Source organism: Petaurus breviceps, unplaced genomic scaffold, assembly GCF_028583685.1.
Source record: "Petaurus breviceps papuanus isolate PSGF00001 unplaced genomic scaffold, PetGlider_PUasm1.0 140, whole genome shotgun sequence".
Lineage (NCBI taxonomy): Eukaryota > Metazoa > Chordata > Mammalia > Diprotodontia > Petauridae > Petaurus > Petaurus breviceps.
Window position 1 is genome coordinate 24,382,793 of NW_027185698.1, and position 22,367 is coordinate 24,405,159.

Consider the following 22,367-nt stretch of genomic DNA (forward strand, 5'->3'; position numbering starts at 1 on the left):
TTTTCTTTCTACAACTTTAACCTATTATTCCTACACTTTCCTTTGGAGGCCAAATAAAACAAATCTAGTTACTTTTCTGCATAATTTGAAGACAGTTTTTATGAACTCTTCCCTTTTCTTAAATCTTTTCCTCTTTAGGCTGAATGTAAACCCAGGTAATTCACCAATCATCTTATAGCATTGATTGCCCTTATCTGGATTAATTTTGTCAAAATTCTTCCTAGAAATGAACATATTCCAAATATCCAGCTGTTAGGTGTAGTACAGCTGGATTATAATCTCCTTAATTCTAGACACATTTTTGTTAATGCAGTGGTAAATATGTGGTCACAAAAGGAGACAAATTGGATCATGTAAGAAAGCAAGAGAAAATAAATGGTTCTCAGTGCTCTACTGAAAATCCATAGAATATGAAAATTTGCCTACTGGCAAATTGAATTGATCCTCCATTGGACATTTATGAGAGGACGTTGACAAGAATTGCATAGAATAAGAAGGAATGAATAATTGTAATCTTCACTAGCTTTTCACATTTTAATCACAAATATTTATTGATAGATCAAATAATAAAATTGATTGTTTGCTACACTGCTGATGGGGAAAGATATATTTTTTCCTTAAGAGCTTTTTAAATATGTAAGTCCTGACACCTCCTCTCTACCAGATCATTACCAATACTTCCTTCCTTTTATACATTTCCTATATTATATCATGTGAGAGCAGTAAGCAGTTTGCATTTATAGACCCGGATTCACTAGCCCAGTTTTTCATATAGTGCTCTGATTTAGAATAGGTTACCACAGCACCTTCCCAAAGAATCACTTTCACACTTCACATAGTCTTCTGTTATAAATAAGCAAACAATGACGCCAGGAAAAGCCAGTCTAGGGCACATACAGAAATGTATAACTCATACAACAGTTAACACAGTACAGCCTGATTCATGAATATCTTAATTAAGCTGACTTTGGCTGAGAAGTTACTCTGTCTTTTCCAAAAGCCTACAAAACCACCCCAGGATATGCTCGGAGTCAGACTTGTTCCCAAAGAGTCAACAGTAGTATACATGAGGAGTTAGGAAGCTAATTACCCAGGAGACTAACTTTGCAAAACTTTAATTTCTTTTGGAATATAACATTAGTTCATTATGAATCTCAGCAGAAACATTTACAAGTGTCAATTTAAAAAAGAATTTCAAGATGTAGAGGTCAATGTTAAAATCTCTTGTTCTAAAATAAATTAGGTTCTTCTTTAATTGTCTGCTTGAATATTTTTAAATCCAAAATTTCTGAACCATGCTGCAGGTGTCAGTATAGGGAATCTTAAAAAACACAAAACTTCCCTTTTCAAGGAGTTTTATGAAATCTCACATATTGCTAGAGGAGCCATCCCAGTAATAATAGAGCCCAGAAATTAAACATGCTTTTAGGTAGAAGTCTAGTTTCTAAAGGGTAAATACTGTATTAACAAGAGTATTTGTGTGTAGTGAGTCAAAAATGATAGTTAAGTTGACATAGAAGACTGTCTGACCCTCTACTAGTATCTCACCCTGACCACTAGCTTTCAGGAAGGATGCCTCTGTCCTGTAGTCCTTCCCTATACCTCAATGTAAGGACCCAAGGATGGTCACATTCTCCTGGAAAGTGTTGGTTACCAAAAATTTAGTGGGAAGGAAACATCCTAGAGTCCTAGTTAAAGGTACAAGTTAGTTAAAAACAAACCACCTCACTGACCTTATAAAGCCTGATGAATCAGAGATGTCAGAGTATAATAGGCCTAGCTAAGGGGAAGGAAAAGCATGGGAGTCCTCATCTGATGAAGGAATTTTGCTGACTCCTTCCCTTTTTCAGATTGATAGATTTTGTAACTCTCAGCAGCACAGAAGAGAAAGGTAATATTTGATAGTTGGAGAACTGTGGAAGGAAAATGGAAAAGAACGAGAGGAGTAGGTGTATCATTCTTTAGGACCCCTCTACTAGTATCAGTTAGTTTTGTGCTAGTAGAACATATCGAGCATTGACATGCAATAATAGCAAAGACCTCTAAAAAGAGAGGGAAGAAAAACTGAAGTTCCACTTCTTAAATCCTAGTTAGTTGGGAACATTTTGGTCCCAGTCTATTAGTATAGAAATCAAATGCTCATTTTCTGTTCTACATATACTTTTTTCTAAAACTTTGACAAACTCTGTGAAGGATATGTCACCATCTCCGTATTGGTCAACCTCTTGGATTCTTCACTACTGCTTAGCTGCTCATCTAAAATATTCACTCTGTCATGTGTAGTACTTGTAGTAATTCATCTCTGAAACTTTATCATCTTTATCCAAGTCACATAATTGAAAAGTAAAGTGCAGGGGTGGAGCCAAAATGGTGGAGTGAAAGCAGGGACTCACCTGAATTCTTCCACAAATTCCTTCAGGTACTTCTACAAGGTAAATCTGAACAAATTTTAGAGTGATGCAATCCACTAGGAGACCGAGTGTGGCAGATTTCCAGCCCAGGACAACGTGGAAGGTCGGGAAAGATTTGTTGCACTGGGCAAGGGGAGCACAGAGCATGTGGGCTGCACCAGCACATACTCAGCCATAGGGGAGCGGGAGTGGGCCCTGGTGAACTGAATTACCTGTGGCAGTGACAATTCCCAAACCTCAGTGCAGTATGGGGGTGTGTTGGAGCTGAGTGAGAGACAAGTGCAGGGTCTGCGGGCAGAGGCATCAGCTACTCCTGCGGCTATCAGCCCACAGACTAAATGTTTAAAAGTTACCTGCTTGAACTTCCAGGAGCCAAGATAGCTGAGTAAAACTTAAGTGTTCTCATTCCCCCTTATTGACCTTGAAAAACTTAGAGAATATTGCCCCAGGAAAAATCCTGGAATAGTGGAACCAGCAGAAGGTGTATAGCAATCTTTTAGCTCAGGAGGCTGGGGATATCTACTGGTCTTTCTTGCTGTGACTGAAGGGGACCAGTGCAGGATGAGAGGCATCTAGGTTAATTCCTTCCCTTGCCCGTTTCACCAGTGTTATGGACCACAACAACCTTTTCCTAGTAAACCCATGCATATTTCTTAGTTATCACAGCTTCCTTTTCTGAATGCTAGCAAACTGACCCTTTAATAATTCATATCAGAGTTATACTGCCAGATTTCAAGGACATACTCTTTGTTTAACAAAAAACTTTGGGAGGGCATGTTTTTGTGTCGTATATGCTATAGTTCTGCAGAGAATCTAATTGAGAAGAGTCTTCACAGCCATATTGTTCTTTTTGAAAGTTTCTTTTTATGATTTTTATCGGCAGTCATAGCCACTAGTTTTCTTAGTATTCAAGGATGTAGTTTGTCACAGTCACAGAATTTTATGGTTGAAATAAAACTGAATGGCTATTTAGCCCAATTCATGTTTAAATATTTGTTCTCTTTTCAGTATGCTTGTGAGGTTATTATACTGTCAAATCTTTGCTCAAAGACTTCCAATAAAGGGGAACCAAAGGAACTCACTCTGCTTTTGTTAACTCCAGTTATTAGAATATTCCCTCTTACCCCTCTTCCTCTCTCATTCCCTCCCCTTGTGTCCACCCTTTTCTTCTTTCCCCTCTCTATTTTTATTTCCCTTCTTCTACTTCACCTTTCTTTTTCTCTTTCCCTTCTCTCCCTTTACCCCTCTTTCTCCTGCCTCTCCTGTCAGTCTGCCCATTCACCCTTGGGGGAAGAGAGGCAAAATAATTCCATTTGTGATTTTTGCCTTTTGTAGCAGCAACCACAGTGGCATACCCAGGATGTCTACTATCACAAGTTCTTAGATCTGCTTTACTAGGAAAGCTAGCTGTTTAAGGGGTTAACAATCTTTTTTAACTAAATTCACTAGTTCAAGGGAAAAGTCAGCACCCTGAACTTAAGAAAAATAAAGACTAACAGACAGGGCTCTGACTTCCTGAATCAAATCTACATTTTACATACATCCCTGGATTGAGAGAGCCTTTACATCTGAGCAGTCAGGGATCTCTGAATATATGGCCACTCAGAATCTCTATGAGGAAATCACAAGATCCTTCTCATAAATGAGCCCTTAAAGGAGAATACCAACTCGGATTATATATACACTTCTCAGAGCCAGAAGGATCTCAATACTGACTCAGTACCTAATTAGAAATTAGCAAAAGGTGTGTACAAGCAAGCTTCCCTCAATGGGCTCCATGTAAGGTCTTTTAATGGGTAGGAAAGATCTTCTATCCTATTAACATTACACCATTTTCTTATTATCTTCCCTTTTGAATCTTAAATACTGATCTCTGATTACTCTTAAAATTGTCACCTTCAGCGGGCAAATCTAATGCCTTACTTGTAAGCCTTTGAAATACTTGAGGGCCAGTTATATTCCCATTAAGTCTTCTTTTCTCTAGTCTAAACATCTGTAGTTCCATCACCTGATCCCTATGTGGCGTAACTCAAGAACTTTCACTCTCCTGGTTTCCTTCTGTTGGCCAGTTCCTAAAATGTAGAGCCCAGAATTGAACACAGTACCACAAATGTGTGGCCAGGGCGTTTGTGTAGTGGGAACTATCATCTTATTTTAGAGGCTTTGCCTCCCATTTCAAACTACTGAAACCCTCAGATATGTTTTAGATAGACTTCTTATCTAGCTATTACTTTGTACTTGTGAAATTGACTTTTTTTTAACCTAAGTGAAAACTTTACATTCATCCTTATTAAATTTCATTTTATTAGATTCATACCAGTATCTTGGTTTGTTGAGGTCATTTTGAATCATGACCGTAATCTGATGTTATCTGTGTGTCTTAACTTCTTGTCATTTGATAAGCATATTTGGAACTTTAACTTGTCACTGATAAAAAGCAGAATTAATGTTTTGAATTATTATTTTTTCTCTTTGCTCAGATCTGTTATCTCCATAAGTTGAATATACAGAGGCAACCTCTGCTCTTTGAATAATGAGTAAATAGGTTAAAGTTCCTAGATTTTTATCTTACCATCTTATTCCCAAATTATCCATCTCTGCCATGTGGTAAAAGTCAAAGGAAAAATGACAAGAGAAGGACCTGAGTTCAAATTTTGACTATACTGTTTATTTTCATGTATGAATGTAAATCATTGAGCCTTTCACAACTCCAGTTTCCTCATCTGTAAAATGAAGGTATTGGGCCAAATGAACTAAACTTAGCTACCCATTCTAAATTTGTGAGCCTATGATTCCTTCATCCTATGTTCTTTTCCCATAGGTAGCTAGCTAAGTTATTAGTATGGTATAGTGAATAAAACATTGAATTTGGAGTAAGGAAGATCTGGGTTTAAGTTCTACCTCAGACATTTAGTAGCTGTGTGACCCTAGGCAAGTCACTTAACCTCTTTCACCCTCAGTTTCATTATCTTTAAAATTAGGGTAGTAATAGCATCCACCTAACAGGGTTGCTGTAAGGACCAGTAGAAGTAATATGTGCTAAGTGCTTTGCAAACTTTAAAGTGATTTTTAAATGTGAGGTGCTGGCATTGTCATCTTCCTTCATAGACTATCTCAAAGTTGTATTTTTATAATTACTTTGTTTGGGCCAAAGTTCTTTCACTTTGCCTCTCCCTCTCACTTCTCCCCTTCCCCCACCATGATCCATATGTAGTATAATATTGAACTGTTAATATCACTTTGAATTAACCCAAAATCATCATTATTACAATCCCTTTTCTCCTTCTTGCTATAGCCAACATATTCTTGTTTATATGGGGAGAGGTAAGGATTCTGGTTTGTTTGTGTATTTTTAAAGCCTATATGCATAAGTACAATGGGATTGTGATAGAAGTAGTCAGAGTAGGATTGGTCATAAAAGACACCTTGAAGGACATAAGTTTTGAGCTGAATTTTGCAATAAGTAATGGGTGTGGTTTGGCCTATTGGAGATATCTTATATGAAAGGAATGAAACTAGCAGAATCACCCAGGACTTAACAATATAGGTATAGAAGACAAGAAATAGAGGCATCTTAGGGTGTTTTGAAAGATCTTAGATCAATTCTTTCCTATATATGTGTAATTTGATAATTAGAAATAATTCTTATCCACAGGGGATTTGCTGTGTTAAATTTGGTTTTCATGTTCTTATTAACCTAATTTAAGCAGATGGAGATGAAATTCTTTGTTTGACATTCTTCTGTTTATGGTTCATGGTAAAACTTGTAAAACAAAAGGAATGAGCTACTCATATTGTTTCACTAAAGTCTGAGGTGATGGTATGATTCTTACCCTCTTACGTAGAGCAGCATGGAGTTTTTAACTTAGAAGAAGCTCTAGTCCACCTGTTCTCAGCTTATATTGCCTCAGATCTCACGACAAAATGATGAAGCCATACAGAAGTTTTTCTAAATATCAGGACATCTGATAGACCCGTATACAAATTAGACAAATGGTGTTACATAGCTCTTACACAGGGTTCTTCTGGAATACCAAAAAATTAATGATCTGTGTCATATTCCTTTATTAGCTTGAATAATTTAGTTGGTTGTGTATATATTTCTTTGATTGAGATTGGATTTATCTACCTTATGAACTTGAGCTTTATGAGGAAAAGGGTTTATTTGAATTTTAACAAAACAGTTTTTAGTGTTGTTGTTTTTTTCTTTTCACTTGTGTTTGTCCCCACATAAGGGTATGCTAATTTACAGATTCCTTATATAACATATTCATTGATTACAGAATATTATTAGGCTTTTAATTATATTTCAAAATTAAATTGGAAACCATTCCATACTTTCAGGAATATTTATATTCTAGTGAAAAATTAAGAGTAACCAACTAATTACTCTTTTCTGTCTTTTCTCTTTTAGTCTTAAAAGAATCAAACATTTGTCAGAAATTAAGTTCAGTGGGCCAGTATTATGATAGGACGTAAATTGTCTTATCCATGCTATCACAGAAGGAATTTCATATGATGATTTTTTACTGTTCAGGTACTCTGCTAATGAATATTGGTCATAGCAAAGTAGATTTGTAAGCCAAACTCCTGCCCAATTCAGAAGTCCCCCCCCCTTTTTTTTTTTTTTGACAATGTGCTCATCTAGCCCTTACTTGAATGCTCACTTATGGGGCAACCTGTATTAGAAAATTGTAAATTAATCACCTAAAACCAGCCTCCTTTGTAACTTTCTTACTCATTGGTACTCCCTTCATGGCAGCTGACCAGAAGTTAGTAGATAGCTTATCCTATTTTCCTCTTGGTCTTCTCTTTTCCACCTTAAACATCCCTAGTTCCTTCTGTTATTCTTCTATATGTTGTTGGAGATCCCTCATCATTCTGACTGCCTTCTTTGAATACACAATTTAATTCATTGTTCCTTACTACTGGCTCATGATTTGATTCATAGCAAAATTTTACCAGCTCATAAACTTTTAATAAAATCTATAAACTTAAAACATTCTTCTTTCTTTATGAGTTCTGTTCTTCTTGTTACCAACTCTCTTCTCCCCAGGTATTGGTTCCAAATCCCTCACCCTTGAGCCACTGAATTACTATGCTAGAATTACAAAGAGTAGAATAGGATGCAATAAAGGATTTAGATATTTTGCATTGTCCATGGTAATGCAGTCTGGGGTGGAAAATCTCAAGTTTGTCAGCGTCTTTTATGATATCCAGAAATTAACATAGTGCAGTAGCTTTTAGAACATATATTACTTTTAACCCTCATTGTTGAAAAGTAGAATAATTGTTAAATTCCCAAGTTAAGATTATTGTTACTAAAACCAATCATTTTAAGTATGATATTTTGCTCTAAGGCTTTTGATGGCCATGAATAAGTGAAAACTTGTTTGAATTTCCATAAAAGTGGGTCCAAATTCACAATAAAGATTCAAATAAATAATTTATTTTTGATTTCTATAATTAAGGTTTAGAGGACCTTTTTGCAAAAAGTGACTGTGCTTTATGATAAAAGCATGTAGCACCATAATTTTTCCAGTTGTTCTTCTTTGTGACAAAGGAATCTATAAAATTGTATGTCTGTAAAAAAAAATTTTAGTAGTGACGTACATGTGTTCGATTAATTGTAAAAAAGTTTTATATATATTTTATCAGTAGCTTAACATATAGAGTTGAAAATTTTGGGGGTTTTGTTTTTAATAAATTGCCTCTTCTGACTTGTCAACGTATAGACCAGAGGGCTCTTAACTTTTTTTTTTTAGGTCATAGATTCCTTTGGCATTCTGGTGAAATCTGTGGACCACTTCTCATTCTTTTTAAATAATTAAAGGAAACACTAAATTTTACTGAAATGTTACTAAAAATAAAGATGTAATTTTTTTCTCATCTAATTTCATAGACTCCCTGGGGTTCGTGGACTACAGGTTAAAAACCCCTGGGATAGCCAAGCAGTAATAGTATCCTGGGTTATAATATGATTTAGTAAATTGTGAGTAGTGGGCCATCATTTAATTCTGAGAAAAAGAATAATGTTTTTGCTAAACTATAGCTATTTTATTGTTTCTATATTTTAAAAAATCCTTGGTAGTTTTGTTGTTGTTGTTGTTGTTTTTAATTATTTCCAGCAGTTAATGTACTCTTTTTTTCTTTAAAAAAAATAGGTTTTGAAAGTATTTTAGAAGGGCTTTATGGACCAAGGCTACGAAGAGACCTCAGTTTATTTGAAGGTAATAATTTTTCTTTATCTCTTTTAATATTTCTAACTAAAATAACATAAATGCTCTTTTGGCTTTTATTTTTCATATATCATATTCCCATTTTGGTTTGTTTTCCATTCTACTGTTCTACAAAAAAACAAATGGAAATTTGTTCTTAAGTTGTATGTTGAGTAAATTAAGTCAACTTTTTTTAAGGAGTTGGCTGCAAGAAAATTTTAATTTCTGGATAGATTTTTCTCTCTTAGTTTTGGGAGTTTTATTTTTTTGGCGAAAAATAAGTCTAGGCATGGAACTCTATTGATAATGGACTAAATTTTTAGAAGTTCTAAATTCATATCCTCATATATAACTACTCATCATGTCTTTTTAAAAAAAAAGGATGCTCTGCATCAGAAGAATTAGTCTTCATTAATCTTCAAAGCTTTATTTTTGTAGAAAGAACATTAGATGAGAATTAAATCGACTTAATTTTTCTATTGCTGCCTCCCCAATTAATTCAGTATATAATATCAAATTCAGTTTTTTAACATTTTAAAAATTTTATTTTCCTTTCCACATCTCACTTGAATATTAAAAGAATTATTTATGTTCTTTCTCTCATGAGAAAGATTCGATATGGTAATGCTATTATTGTTTAAGATTAGTGGTGTAGCTAACGTTCTTTACTTTTTAAAGTGTTCTTTACTTTTTTAACTAGATTTCATCTTTAGCCTTGTTTATTTAGTAAAAAGAAATGTTATGTTCAACTACAACAGAGAGGATATTCATAAATTCTTCATTGTATCCTAATTTATGACCTCATCTTTCAAAATTTTTTAAAGTATTGTTAATTCAAAGGAGTTGTAAATGAAATGTTTCCCTATTAATGTCTACTGCAGTTAGAGTTTGACTGTTCTAAGGTGTTAGGGCTCATTCTCTAAATAGTAGGTTAGGATCTGCAAGCAGTAGATAACAGAAAGTTTGGTTGGCTAAACCCCATTGAGTAAGCAGATTATTTGCCTTCAAACTGGGTTTTTTTTTTTGTTGTGTTTTTATACGAGGACTTTAAGTACTCCTACTTTGGGCATTTATAGAATCACATATCTAAAGGTGGAAGGAGCTTCAGAGACAATCTAGTCCTATTCCCTCTTTTGAAGATGAAGAAATTGAGTACCACTAAGTTTAAGTGACTTGCCCAAGGTCACAGGTGAGGTACTAATGAGCCTCCTCTAGACATCTCTAGGGCCCATCACCAGCATTCCTGACCCATTAGCCCCAAAGCTGGTTTCTAGTACAGGCAATGTATTTCCCAGTCTTTTTCTTACCATGTATATTCTTTACCTTTAGTGACTATTCCTTTTTAATGTTCATCAAAACCAGCTTTCCAGCCAGTATCTTATTCACAATAAAAAAACAAAACATTAAACAGTAAAAGTTATACTAAAATAAGCATATAATTTAACTCAGTGATTTCATCATTTGGAATATATTCTAAAAGTGGTATTTATAAAAACTGAAGTTCTCTTTGGCATTATATATAATGTACACCTTCCCCACCCCACCAAAAAAAAAAAAAACCTGGAGGCAATCGAAATGCCCAACAAGGGGCAGCGAATGAATATATGGTAAGAAATGAATATCATGTAAAAAAATTTTGTTTGTTTGAACCTTTGACTTCATTGATCCATGAGGGTTTCTGGTGAAGAAAAGCCAGTCTACATTGGTAGAGGCAAGCCCTTCAGTAATATATAATCTTAGGGAATTGCTTGGGACAAGAAGTTAAATGGCTTACCCAGGGTCACAGAACAAGTATCTCAGAACTGGAACTTGAACCCAGATCTTCTTGACCCCCAAGGTCAGCTCTACATCCACTATGCCATACAGCTTCTCTATATTACATTTTATGATACAATACTAAAATGTAATTAAAATTGATAAATATGAGGAATATAAGAAACTGTGGTAAACTACATTAAGAAATAATGTAGATCAATAACAGTAACAAACCAGTACCAGAAAAATGGTGTACACTCTTATTATTATGACCATGTGTAGCACCATTGCAATATTTATAGCACCCACGATCACGATAAAGACCATGACTATAACTGTCACATGATGTTCGATCGCAAAATATGCCAGACTCTCCAGATAAAGGATGAAACTGAAGGATTTATTTAGACACCAGGAAACTGAATCCCAAAACCAGTAAGCCGAAGTACCAAAGATATTTGGAAGCCAAAATAATGCTGAGAGCCACAACATGCTTTAGCCTTCCCACAAACCAATACAAGATCAATATTTACTCATGAGCCTGTCTGACTCATTGCGTAAGCTCCTCTGTTCCCAGCTATCTCCAACTGTCTGTCTCTCTAGCAGGGTCCTTTCTGTGGGCTCTGCTTCTCCTCAGCAGACTCCTACCACAGGCTCCATGTGACTATATTCAGCCTATCAGGGGGCAGAGTTTATCTTCACAGCAGGAGAGGTTCAAACTCCCCCCCTAGTAGGTCTCTTAAGGGAGAGGGAAGATCTTCAAATTCTCATTCCCATTACACCATGTAAGAGGACAATTAGTAAAATTAGCTGGACAAGTAAGGAAACCTACGTAGGGCAACTTTAGAGGAGTGATTGAAGACTTACAGCATTTTATGGTTTGAATTATTCATTTGTTTAGTTATGGTGCAAAGTTTAATTATGTTGTTACATATTTCTTTCACCAAGTATAGCTTAATTAATTCTGCCTCAGGCTTTCTCCATATACAAGCATCTATCTTTGCTTTCTGATACCTTGCACATGAGGAGGCATAGTGTATAGGAAATACTCAATTTGGAATGAGATTCCTCACCTGTAAAGTGAGAGGGGTTGAACTAGGAAATTTTTCAGGACCCTTGGACATCCAAAGTCCTTTGATTTTGTCCTTTTCCTTTCTCATTATCCCCTTTCATTCCCTTCCCTTTTATCATTATGAAAGACCCTAATTATGACCAATAGTAATATTTATAATATATCTCAATTAAGAAAAAAAAGACATCAAGTTTAGAGGTGAAATTGGACATAATAAAAGCGTAAGTACCATCAACCTCTAATGCTGTTAGAAAGAACTCATAAGTACTTGACAAATATTATCATATATTTCTTTGTCTTGTAAAACTCCTTTCAAGAACCAGCATTCACATTGAGGGAAAACTAATTTCTTTAAAACAATATTTCATTCTTTTAATTTCTAATGTACACCATTTGTTACATTTGCATTAAATGGGCTTTTGTAGGCAAGTTTGGGAACCTAGTCACCACTTATAACATTGTTTCCATAGGAAGATGTGTTACAGATTCCAAACAAGGGATTTACAAAGCAGCTTTTAGAAGAAAATCTGTTTTAAGTTTAGAACTTCTCTATAATACTTGGGACAAAGAGTTGTTGCTGGATTCAGCGACTCTGAAGAGTGCTTTTGGGTTTTAACTTTTTAACCTAAGATACAGATTTTTCTTTATTGTTATAGAAGTTATCCTTTCTGTTCATAAACACCCCTGCCCCATTTCAGTTCTCCACATCTTATTTATTCTTGTTTATAGGCTGTCTTTCATTTCTAAGTAGTATGACCCCTCCCTCAGAATCTGGGTGATTATCAAAAGAGCCTTTGCATTTTCTATCAAGAGAAATTTTCAACTTGATGCTGGAATTAAAAAAAAAAACTAAAAAAAAGCTTCAAAAAACCCTTATGAGTAAATATTAACCTAATTCTTCTTCTCACACACAGGCCTAGAAATTCCCCCAGATATCACAAAGTATTTTTAATCACTTAACAAACTTTTATTAATCAATTACTATGTACTCGTTACTGTGTACTGGGAATACAAAGACAAAAATGAAACAGTCCCTTGATAAACTTATATTCTATTTGAGGGAAACTACCTTTATGCATTTAAGTAAATTCAAACTGCAAAAAGTAAATAAAATGTGATTGGGAAGGAGATGAGGATAGCCCTAAGCTGAGCTTAAAGGAGGTACCTTCCTGCTTTTAGAAACCCATTTCTTTCAAATTCCAACTCAAGTACCAACTTTTAGATGAATACTTTATGAATTCCTTCTCCCAACTCCAACTTGCTATGACCTTCTGTACGTACATACATACATGCATACACACAGGTATTTTGTACATACATGGATATACAAACTATATATACACACACAGGTGTCCCCTGATAGAATGTAAATCAGTAAGGACTGATTTTTATCTGTATGCCTAGTATTACATATACAAATGCTTAGTAAGTGCTTGTTGATTGATAGCTAAAGATTCTGGGGCAGAGAGGAAGAAGTGCATTCCAAGCATGGTGGTACCTCTGCAAGGTAATGGAGACCAGGAACTAGCAGCAAGTAGGCCATTTTGGTTGGAATGTTAAGCAAGAGAAAGTCACTGGAATTCTTTAAGCAGGAAAATGACATAGTCAGATCCGTGCTTTGGAAATGTTACTTTGATAGCTATGTGAAAAGTAGATTAAAGAGGGAGAGGCACCAATTAGAAGGGCTTTGCAGTAGTCCAGGCAAAGTTTTGAGTGAAGTTTTACCCATATCTTCCTCACCGTCATATAATAGTGCCTTGATCCTCACTTGCAGAACCAAATTTCTCTTCCCCTAAATTTGGGGACTTGGGGGTTTTGGGAAGAGTACAATTTAGTCATTTGATATATTTGACTTAATGGTGGATTTTAAAAGACTTTTTGGTTAATATACTTAACTTTGATCATTAAGCCTGGTTAACTTGTCCTTATAACTCTAACCTGGTCGTCTTCTTACATCTTTTAAGTTTCCTAATAAAGGAGATGGGACAACTAGGTAGCACAATAGAGCATTGAGTCTAGAATCAGGAAAATCTGGATTCAGATATGGCCCCAGATACAGTTTACTAGCTGTGACCCTAGACAGTTCATTTAATTGTTTGCCTCAGTTTCCTCATCTTTAAAATGAACTGGAGAAGAAAATAACAAACCATTCCAATATCTTGGCCAAGAAAATTCTAAATGGGGTCAAGACGGATTCAGACATGAATGAAACAGCTACATAACAAATAAAGGAAAAAAGTAGTATAAGCTTTTCTTTTCCACCTGCTGCTTATTAATCTTCAACTTTGTTACTTTATTTTAAAGGTAAATGAATTAACCTATTAACTAAATCATATAACTTTAGAATAGATGAAATTGTTTTCAGCTATAAAACTATGGTGTTGGAGGGAGCAAGACCAGCTTTTATTCAGGTTGACAGAATAACAATGGATAGAAAAGTTTAATTAATACTCTTTAAATCTTGTACTATAAGAAATAAAGTAACACTTTAGAATTTATGATGTTCATTCCTTATAAGAATCTCATAAAGGTAGATAGGCAATTGTTCCCTTTTAAAGTTGAGAAAACTGAGGATCAGTTACAGTTAAAAAGTGTCTAAGTCAAGAGTTTAACCTGGGTCTTATGACCCAGGTTACAAAACCAGTTTTCATTTTATTGCAACAGTAAAAATACAACAATAAAACTTAGTACTAGCCCATGTGATCAGGTTGTATACTGGTATGAAAAATTTATTATACCATCCACTTCAATTTTCCCCTCTTAATTCACTTGGAGCTTAATCTTTGGAAGTTCTTGAAACTATTTACTAGGCATACATTTTTGGATTCTGTTAACATGTTGATATGAAGACACAGTAAAAGGAAATAGCTTAAGAGATACTGATTAATATGAATGTATCATAGGATCAGAGATTTTATAGCTAAAAAGGGATCTCAGAGTCTAATTCAGCACCTTCATTTTACATATGAAGTCCATTCAAATTAAGTTACTTACTCTGGGTCACATGGGTATCATGTGAGATGTGTATTTTGAACCCAGGTCCTATGGCTCTCTAGATCTAATGCTTTTTTCCCTCGTATCAAATCAATAAGATTATATGCATCCTATGGACTAGTTGTATACTTGTATGTAATGTGGATAGTTAGGTGAAATATATTTTGCAGTCATTGAGTATAAAGAGTTAAGTTTATAACTGGGATGTGTGTATGTATTTATACACACATTTTTTTTTTTTTTTAGCAAAAAGAGATGCACAAATGACTTTATTATAAAGTTACTTCTAGTCAGTTGGATTATTTGATTTATTATTATAACTTTATAATAAGAAACTACCTTTATTGGAATGATAGTGACCAGAAAATTCACAGAAATTTGTTAAAAACTACTTGTTTGTAGACCAGATTGAAGTTTCCTTAGGTGATTTCACTATTTGTTAATCATTGATAATTCATTGAAACAATAGTGAGGTTTTTGAGTGTGGGTTCATTTTATGTGCTATTGGGTATTCTATTTTTATGTTTTTTCCAATTAAATTTTTCATAAGATTTTGGATTAAAGGCTGGGGAAAGGGATGCTAAGGGCATTCATTGTTCCAACTCTCATTTTGTGGGTAAGAAAAGTGAGGTTTACTGATTTGTCCTGGGTTACACTGTGAAAGAAAGCAAACTTGGGTTTTCTGACTCCAAATCTTAATGTTGTTTTTGCAGTAGGTTAAATTTGACATATCAAATTTCAGTGTCACAGCCAAATTGAAAAACAGCCATCAGTAGTACTAATTTATAATACTTTAAGATTTCTGAAATGCTATTTTCTTACTAGTGGAGGCAGATGAGGGCACAGATGATCCTTTGGCTAGCGTGAACAATGCATTCTGGCTTTCATATGTTTACTTTGATATTTAGCCATAGGTTTTTAATAACTTTATTTCATTTTTACAAATTATTAATAGTGTTAGTTTTGTTAGTAGGACTGAAAATTATTGCTGTCCATTAAGTCTGCTAATGTTCAATGTTCTGACATTATTCCCATAAGTAAAATCAATTAGTTGAAACTCAGTTTGGTGAAAGAATCCAATGGTCCATTGTATGTATAGTCACCACAACTTTTTAAAGTACTCTTAGCTTATTCAGTTATGCAGTTTTGGCCATTTACTTAACTAAATAATACCTAATAAACTAGTACCCCAGCTTACTGTCTGCAATAAATCAGTAAGTCATTTATTAAGTACTTACTGTGTTCTTGGTACTGGAGATAACAAAGAAAACAAAGTTCTTGATGTGCTCACCTTGACTGGCATACAGTAGACATTTAATAAATCTTTATTGACTTACTGACATTCTATCAGGGGAAGCAAAGATGTACAGACTCAAGTTTACAAAAGAAATACAAAAGAAATTCAAGAAAATTGGGGATCAGGAAAGGTATCAACATACAGAAAATTATAGCTGTATATTTTTTTCAAGTGAGAGATTCTGTGAGATGGAGGTGAGGAGGTGCATCCTAGGCATACAGAATGGCTAGGGCAAAGCACAGAGATGGGAGATAGGATGCCATGTGTGAGGAAAAGAGGAAAAATGTGATTTGGCTAATTATAGAGTGCAGGAAAAGAAGTAGTATATTAATGAAACTAGAAGTACAGGTTGGGTCCAAATTGTGAAGGGTCTTAAAAGGAAAAAAAAAGTTTATAGAGGCAGTAGGAAGCCATTGGAGTTTATTGGTTGGGGAATCAGTCTGAACAGATCACTTTGGCACTTGTGTGTAGAAAGAATAGAGGTAGGGTGATGCTTTGAGGCAAGGAGACCAATTAGGAGGCCATTGAAATAGTCCAAATACGTAACCAAATTTAACTGCAGGGTTCGGGGTTTTGTTGTTTGACTTTTTTTGGCCATTGAACCTAGTGTTTCAGCAGTGGAGGAAACTTTTCCACCAATGCAGATGGATGACTCCTCCTCAAGTTAGAGTTGCCTAGAGAAATATGAAATAAAATAAATTTGTCTGTTGTCACATCATTAGGGACAGTACTTGAACCAGGTCTTCCTGATTTCCAAGGACAGACCCAATGTTACCTTTCAGCTAAACTGCCTTTTAAAAAATGGGAAATCATATTTAACAAATACATAGTTAGTCTGTCTCTCACAGTTTCTCTACCTTATAAGGTACATTGGAAACAAACGTTCGCTAATTAGTTGTGCTAGAAAAAATTCAAACTTTCAGACCCCAATAGTCACACAAATAGAAGACAAATATTAACATAATTGGAGGATCAGAGTTTCAAAGATCATCTCATTTACCAGTTACAACACTAAGAGCCAGACAGGCTTAAGTGACTTGCCCACATAGTATTGAGGGAGGGGTGATTTGAACCCTTTTCTCGTAGTTCTGTATCCACCACTCCTGCTGCTATACTACCTTTCACTGTGCCACCCAGGATATTTAGCAGTGGGGGTATAGAGGAGAAGGAATGGTGTTTTTGTCCAATCATTACTGAGGTTATACAGTAATCTTTAAGGCTCATTCCTGTTAATGATGAGAGGATGTATCTGCTATAGTGGTTTCACCATAAACCAGCTATAGAACAAGAAATAACTATCCATATCATTATTAGCCAATTTGAACGAGAACTGTTTTTTGTTGATTAAATTAAAGGTTGCATAGATATATCTAGGAAACCAACAGAATAAACTTCAGTAGGACCATATGTACCTTTTGGATTTGAAGTCAGATTTGAACATAGGGTTCTGTTACCTAGGTAAAATGAACAGCCTCTGCATTTCTTTCTCCTGGTATGACACAGAGCGAGAATATTTCTTTTCTTCCTGAACATATTTTAACAATTCCCTAACCAAAACTATTCATGCAGATTAAGATTTCTGGTACAATTCCAGTTATACAGGAACAAAACCTTATCATCCCAGATTTCTAAATGTAAATAATTAGAATCTAGGTTACTAGTCTTTGGGCTTTAGTTTCCAAGTTGCATAGTACACTTCAAGTAAGTTCTCTTAGAGTCATTAGCTTACTTCCTTAAAGTTCAGCTCAGTCCTTTCCTTGTGGAAAGCTTTCCAGAATTCTCCTTTCTCCTCCCAACTCTCATTGTTAGTATTCTCTTCCTCCTCAAATTCTCATAATAGCTTATCTGTGTGAATGTTTTATTCCTCCCAATCAAATGTAAAGTCATCTAGGACAAGGACAGTTTTTCTTTGTGTCTTTGTATCTCCACTAATGATTGCAGTACTTTGTACTGAGTAGGTTCTTACTTAAATGCTTGCAGAATTTAATTGAAAATTTATAACTAGGAATTTTTTTTAAAGGAAATTTATGACTAGGAAGGAAAACAGTATTTACTTCAAACATATAGGCTTCATAAGGGCCAGTCACCAACTGTAGCATACTATTTAGTCTAATGTGATATATAGGGTTCCACTGAACTATACTCTATTGGTTTCCTAGATCTAGCTGTGCAATAAACTGGTCAGAAGTAACCAGTTCTGGTTCAGATTAGCTGACAATAATATGGATAGGTATCTTGTTCTACAACAGGTTTGTGTTGAAGCCAATGTAACAGATCCATCCTGCCATCATTTACAGGTATAGGCCTTAGAAATTACAGTATAGCCTCAGTAAATATTGGATAAAAATAACTATTCAATATTTAATTTAAAATCAAAATGAAATTGGGGCGGCCAGGTAGCACAGAGAGTAAGAGCACCAGCCCCAGAGTCGGGATGACCTGGGATCAAATCTGGGCTTAAATACTTAGCACCACACACAGAAATAACTGGCTGTGTAACCTTGAGCAAGTTACTTAACCCCAATTGCTTTAAAAAAAAATCAAAATGAAATTAATGAGTTATAGTCAGCTGGTGCTGGGAATTTAATGAAACTCATTTATTCCAGGTATTTTTCATTTACCATTGTCTTTGCAAAACTTAGGAAGATAAACAAAAACTGTAGTCATGTAAATTATGGCAGCTGTTTTGAGATCTTTATTCAGAATGTATGATGTTTTCTGCTTTAAAACTTTTCCAAAGCAAAACAGCATAGCTGTAAGGTTGTGAGATGAGGGATTGCATATACATTTTTAAGCAAAATCACCTTTCAAAAATTTAATTTATTGGTTTACTTTTTATTTACTAGAGTTATCATAGCTCTAATCAAGTTAAATCAGTCTACCTTCATTTAGAATTCATGTTTAATATTTCATTGAACATATGATCTACTTGATAGTAGGTATTTTCTCCAGTGTTACAAATCCTGTGCCATTCTTATCCTTCCTTAGAAAAATCTCTTCAACACAGCAAATGTCACCTTTTAAGTCTTATTAATATTTTGTGAATATTAGTTCAACATTTGCTCTGTCCATTCTTCTTTAATCTTGTTACACAAAAATTGACTCACCTCCTTTTCAGATCATAGGTTTCATGTTTATGTAGTTTTTAATGGTGCCTACTGTATGTACTAGGTGTTGCGCTCAGCTGGGAATAGAAATCAAGGCAGAAACAAAACACTCTCTTCCAGGAGTCAGGGACTATGATTCTTCTTCAAGAAGAATTACATTCTATTGTGGGAAAACAACATGTACCCAAGTGAGTAAATACAAACTGTATCTATAAGAAATACTTCATGAGGAGCTGGGAGGAATACAAAGTAAATTATATTGAGCCATAATTAAGTACTCAAAATACCAAATAAAAACCCTGAAAATTATCCCAGATAGTTGTCTATCAAAGTTGTACTATATATGATTTTGAAAATTATTTGTCTGGAATTTGCTTCTTTGGATTATACTTGGCATTTTACAAACTGTCATCCACTCTCACTAGTGGATTTTTAACTACACATATTAGACATGATTTTTCAGGTAATAGTAAATAGTTAAAAGTAATTGCAACAGATCATTTTATTTGGTCAATCTTCTGAATCCTCCAAACTCAAGATATATTTATGGCAACCCGTTATCAGATTATTCTTGTAGTAGATGCCATTTGATTTGTAGCACAGTGAACCTGCGTTTATGGAGTTCCTGAGTAAAAGGATCTTTATTCAAAGTGTGTTTCTGTCTGTACTGTATAAATGTATCCATGCCATAAATTTCTTGGGAGTAATTCTAACTAGTAATCTATAGAATTTCTAGAAAAGGTAAGTTATTGTCTGATGAAGGCATGCACAACTCTTAAAATTTTGCCTTTCGTACTGTGTGTCTCAATAATCTGAGTGGAATTTATTTTAGATAATTTAGTTAAATTGTATTTGGCTTTACTTGTTTTTAGATGTTACTTCAGTTACTTTCATAACATTAAATCTTTTTAACTTGTATTATTTTATTGTATTATATTGGTTTATTCACACTTCTCCCATTATTGTCCAAATTGTCACTCTTTCACTATGTTCGTGGGACAGATAACCAAGGAGTTTAATGTTTGGGGTGTTTTTGAGACTGCTAGTACCTGATTTTATATTAATGTAAACTGATGGTATGCAGAGTTATCTATATTTTAGAACATTTTAAGTCAGTGAGTCTAATGAATTTTTTTTTTCCTCTTAAGACTGTGAACCAGAAGAGCTGACTGACTGGTCTATGGATGAAAAATGTTCATTTTGTAACCTACAGAAAGAAGCAGTCAGTGTAAGTTTGAATATTGTGACATTATTTCTAAACTGTTTACACAATTGAAGACAAGTGTTTTTTAGAAGTCTGACATTATGCCATACTTGGAGATGACAAGACCAATAAATGTCAACTTGCACCTTCCTTTCCTTTTGTTCATTGGTTGATAAAGATGAGTCCATTTCCACCCAGATTTTTAGGGACGTATTATGTGTATATTGAACTTTAGTTTTGTCCACTCTAAAGCAAATCTTGACACCTAAATGTCACGTACCTAAGTTAGCATGATTTTCTAGGATTTGAGAGGGAAGCGTTTCTTGAGAATTTTGGATTTAGAGTTAAGAAATCCAAGTTTGTATCCCAGCTCTGCCACATTATTCTTGGGTTCCCTTGGGCAATGAACTCTCTGGACCTCAGTTATTATCAAATGAGAGGGTTGTACTTGATGGTCTTAGAAATTCTTTCCAATACTTAATCTGTTTTCCTGTGGTATAATCAGGTCTCGTGATGTTAATGGGACCAACAGTAAATGTACAAATATTTATTGATTGATATGTTAATTCTCCCAACTCTGTCCCAATCTGAATGTATCTCCGGTCTTACTGAAGAATAAGGTACTTTGGGGTACAACAGCCAGATCTAATTCCTCTATGCCAGATTTTTCCAGCTTCCAATGTGATTTGTGTTCAGATAGATACATTGGAAAATAATACTCCATAACTTTTTATGTAGAGGTATACATGGTAGTGATGTTCTAGGATGTTTTTAAAATTTTATTGAGCATGCATTATTATTCATTTTCCAGGATTGTACACCAACTCTTGGTTCTTCACAGTCAACGCCTACAGAGGAACTATCATCTCAGGGCCAGTCCAACACTGATAAGATTGAATGCCAAGCAGAAAATTATCTAAATGCACTCTTTCGAAAGAAAGGTAATAAGAGCAATTTTTAAAAACACAAACTACTGCAAAGACATAGAATAATCACATTTTTTTCTAATGAAAAGGTTTCATCATATTATAAACTTAGAGTTTATTCTTAATGACTTTTTTTTCATTATGCCTTCCTTCATCTTCCCTTTTCTAATTTTTAGGGAAAGCAGCAGATTCAGAATCTTTCTCAGTATTTTTACCTTAGTGGCCAACTCTTTGCTCAGTTTGACTCCTAAACCTCTTCCCCATCTTACTTTATCATACTTTTTCTTCTCCTACCACAGACAACTGTCACTAATGTGTATGTGCTTCTTGTCCTTATTTTGTTGCTGATTTCAAGACCTCAAACATTTCTTCAAGCTCAGTAAGTGATGAATATATTTGGTTGCTACAGCTATCTTTAGCAGCCTTCCACTCGAGTCATCTACTGGTCAGGTTTGGGCATATGCTTATTTGCTATTACAGTACTAAAATGGTAATGTTTATATGCTGACTAGTCTTAAAAAATTAAGTGTTTCATTTGCCTCTTGTCTAACTGAAATATACAAACTAAACATGGTTTGTCATACTTGATCATTTCCTAGTTTTTTCCAAGTAGAACAAGAAGCTTAGATTGCTTCATAAGGTAGTGGGAATAAACTATAGAAATATGGAACCTCCCTTGTGTTTGCCCATATTAGCATTTGATAGGGAGATAAAGGTCAGTTTAATTTATTTTTCATTCTGAATTTTATAAACACCAAACAAAATTACTTCCATATACAGAGTAGAACAGATAATGAGGAATATGCAGGAAATTGCAAATCTCTATTACCTTCAGCTTGCTTTTTTCTAAAACACATATTTTAATGTTATTTTCAAAATTATCTTCCTCAAGACTTCAGTTTTTACAAGATGGACCCTTTCAAGAAATCTCTCCTTTTGGAAAAGGACATCTTGCCTCTGCGTTCCTAGAAACTAAGAAAAATTCCTTGGGTTATCATTGAAGCTTTGAACCTATTTGTCTCATACTGTTAGCTACTAACAACTATCTTTAATACTTTGATAGGCTTAGATAAACTTTAGTCTTTAATCTCCACTTCTAAGTTCTTTTAGAACATGCCATTTTGAAAAAGAAATCTTCATTGTCTAGATACAGAGCCTACCAAATGATTCTCTATTAGAAATAGTATTAATGTAATTAAAAACTTAAGGTTAGGAGGTAACATAAAAAAGGGGGAAAACTGTCCCCAAATTCTGAACACTTAGAAGCTACCATATGTTTAAAAAGAATAAATTCTTGCCATTAAAATTTAGTATTTTTTTAAAGTAAAATTTTTATTATTAAGAGTAATCACAAATTTAAACCAGTTCTACTGACAGATTTTG

General features: G+C 34.5%; 1 protein-coding gene across 5 annotated transcripts in view; it reads left to right on the plus strand.

The window, feature by feature from the left end:
- The window catches only part of LCORL (ligand dependent nuclear receptor corepressor like), a 168,964-nt gene that overhangs the window by 43,716 nt on the left and 102,881 nt on the right, over positions 1-22,367 (plus strand). For 4 of the 5 annotated variants that reach the window (XM_069069151.1, XM_069069157.1, XM_069069171.1 and 1 more), the window contains exons 2-4: positions 8,576-8,641; positions 20,003-20,082; positions 20,870-20,999. In XM_069069151.1, coding sequence (XP_068925252.1) covers positions 8,576-8,641; positions 20,003-20,082; positions 20,870-20,999 — 276 coding nt within the window. Of the gene's footprint in view, positions 1-8,575; positions 8,642-20,002; positions 20,083-20,869; positions 21,000-22,367 lie in introns of those variants that run through there. The other variant, XM_069069169.1, reaches the window with a different exon arrangement.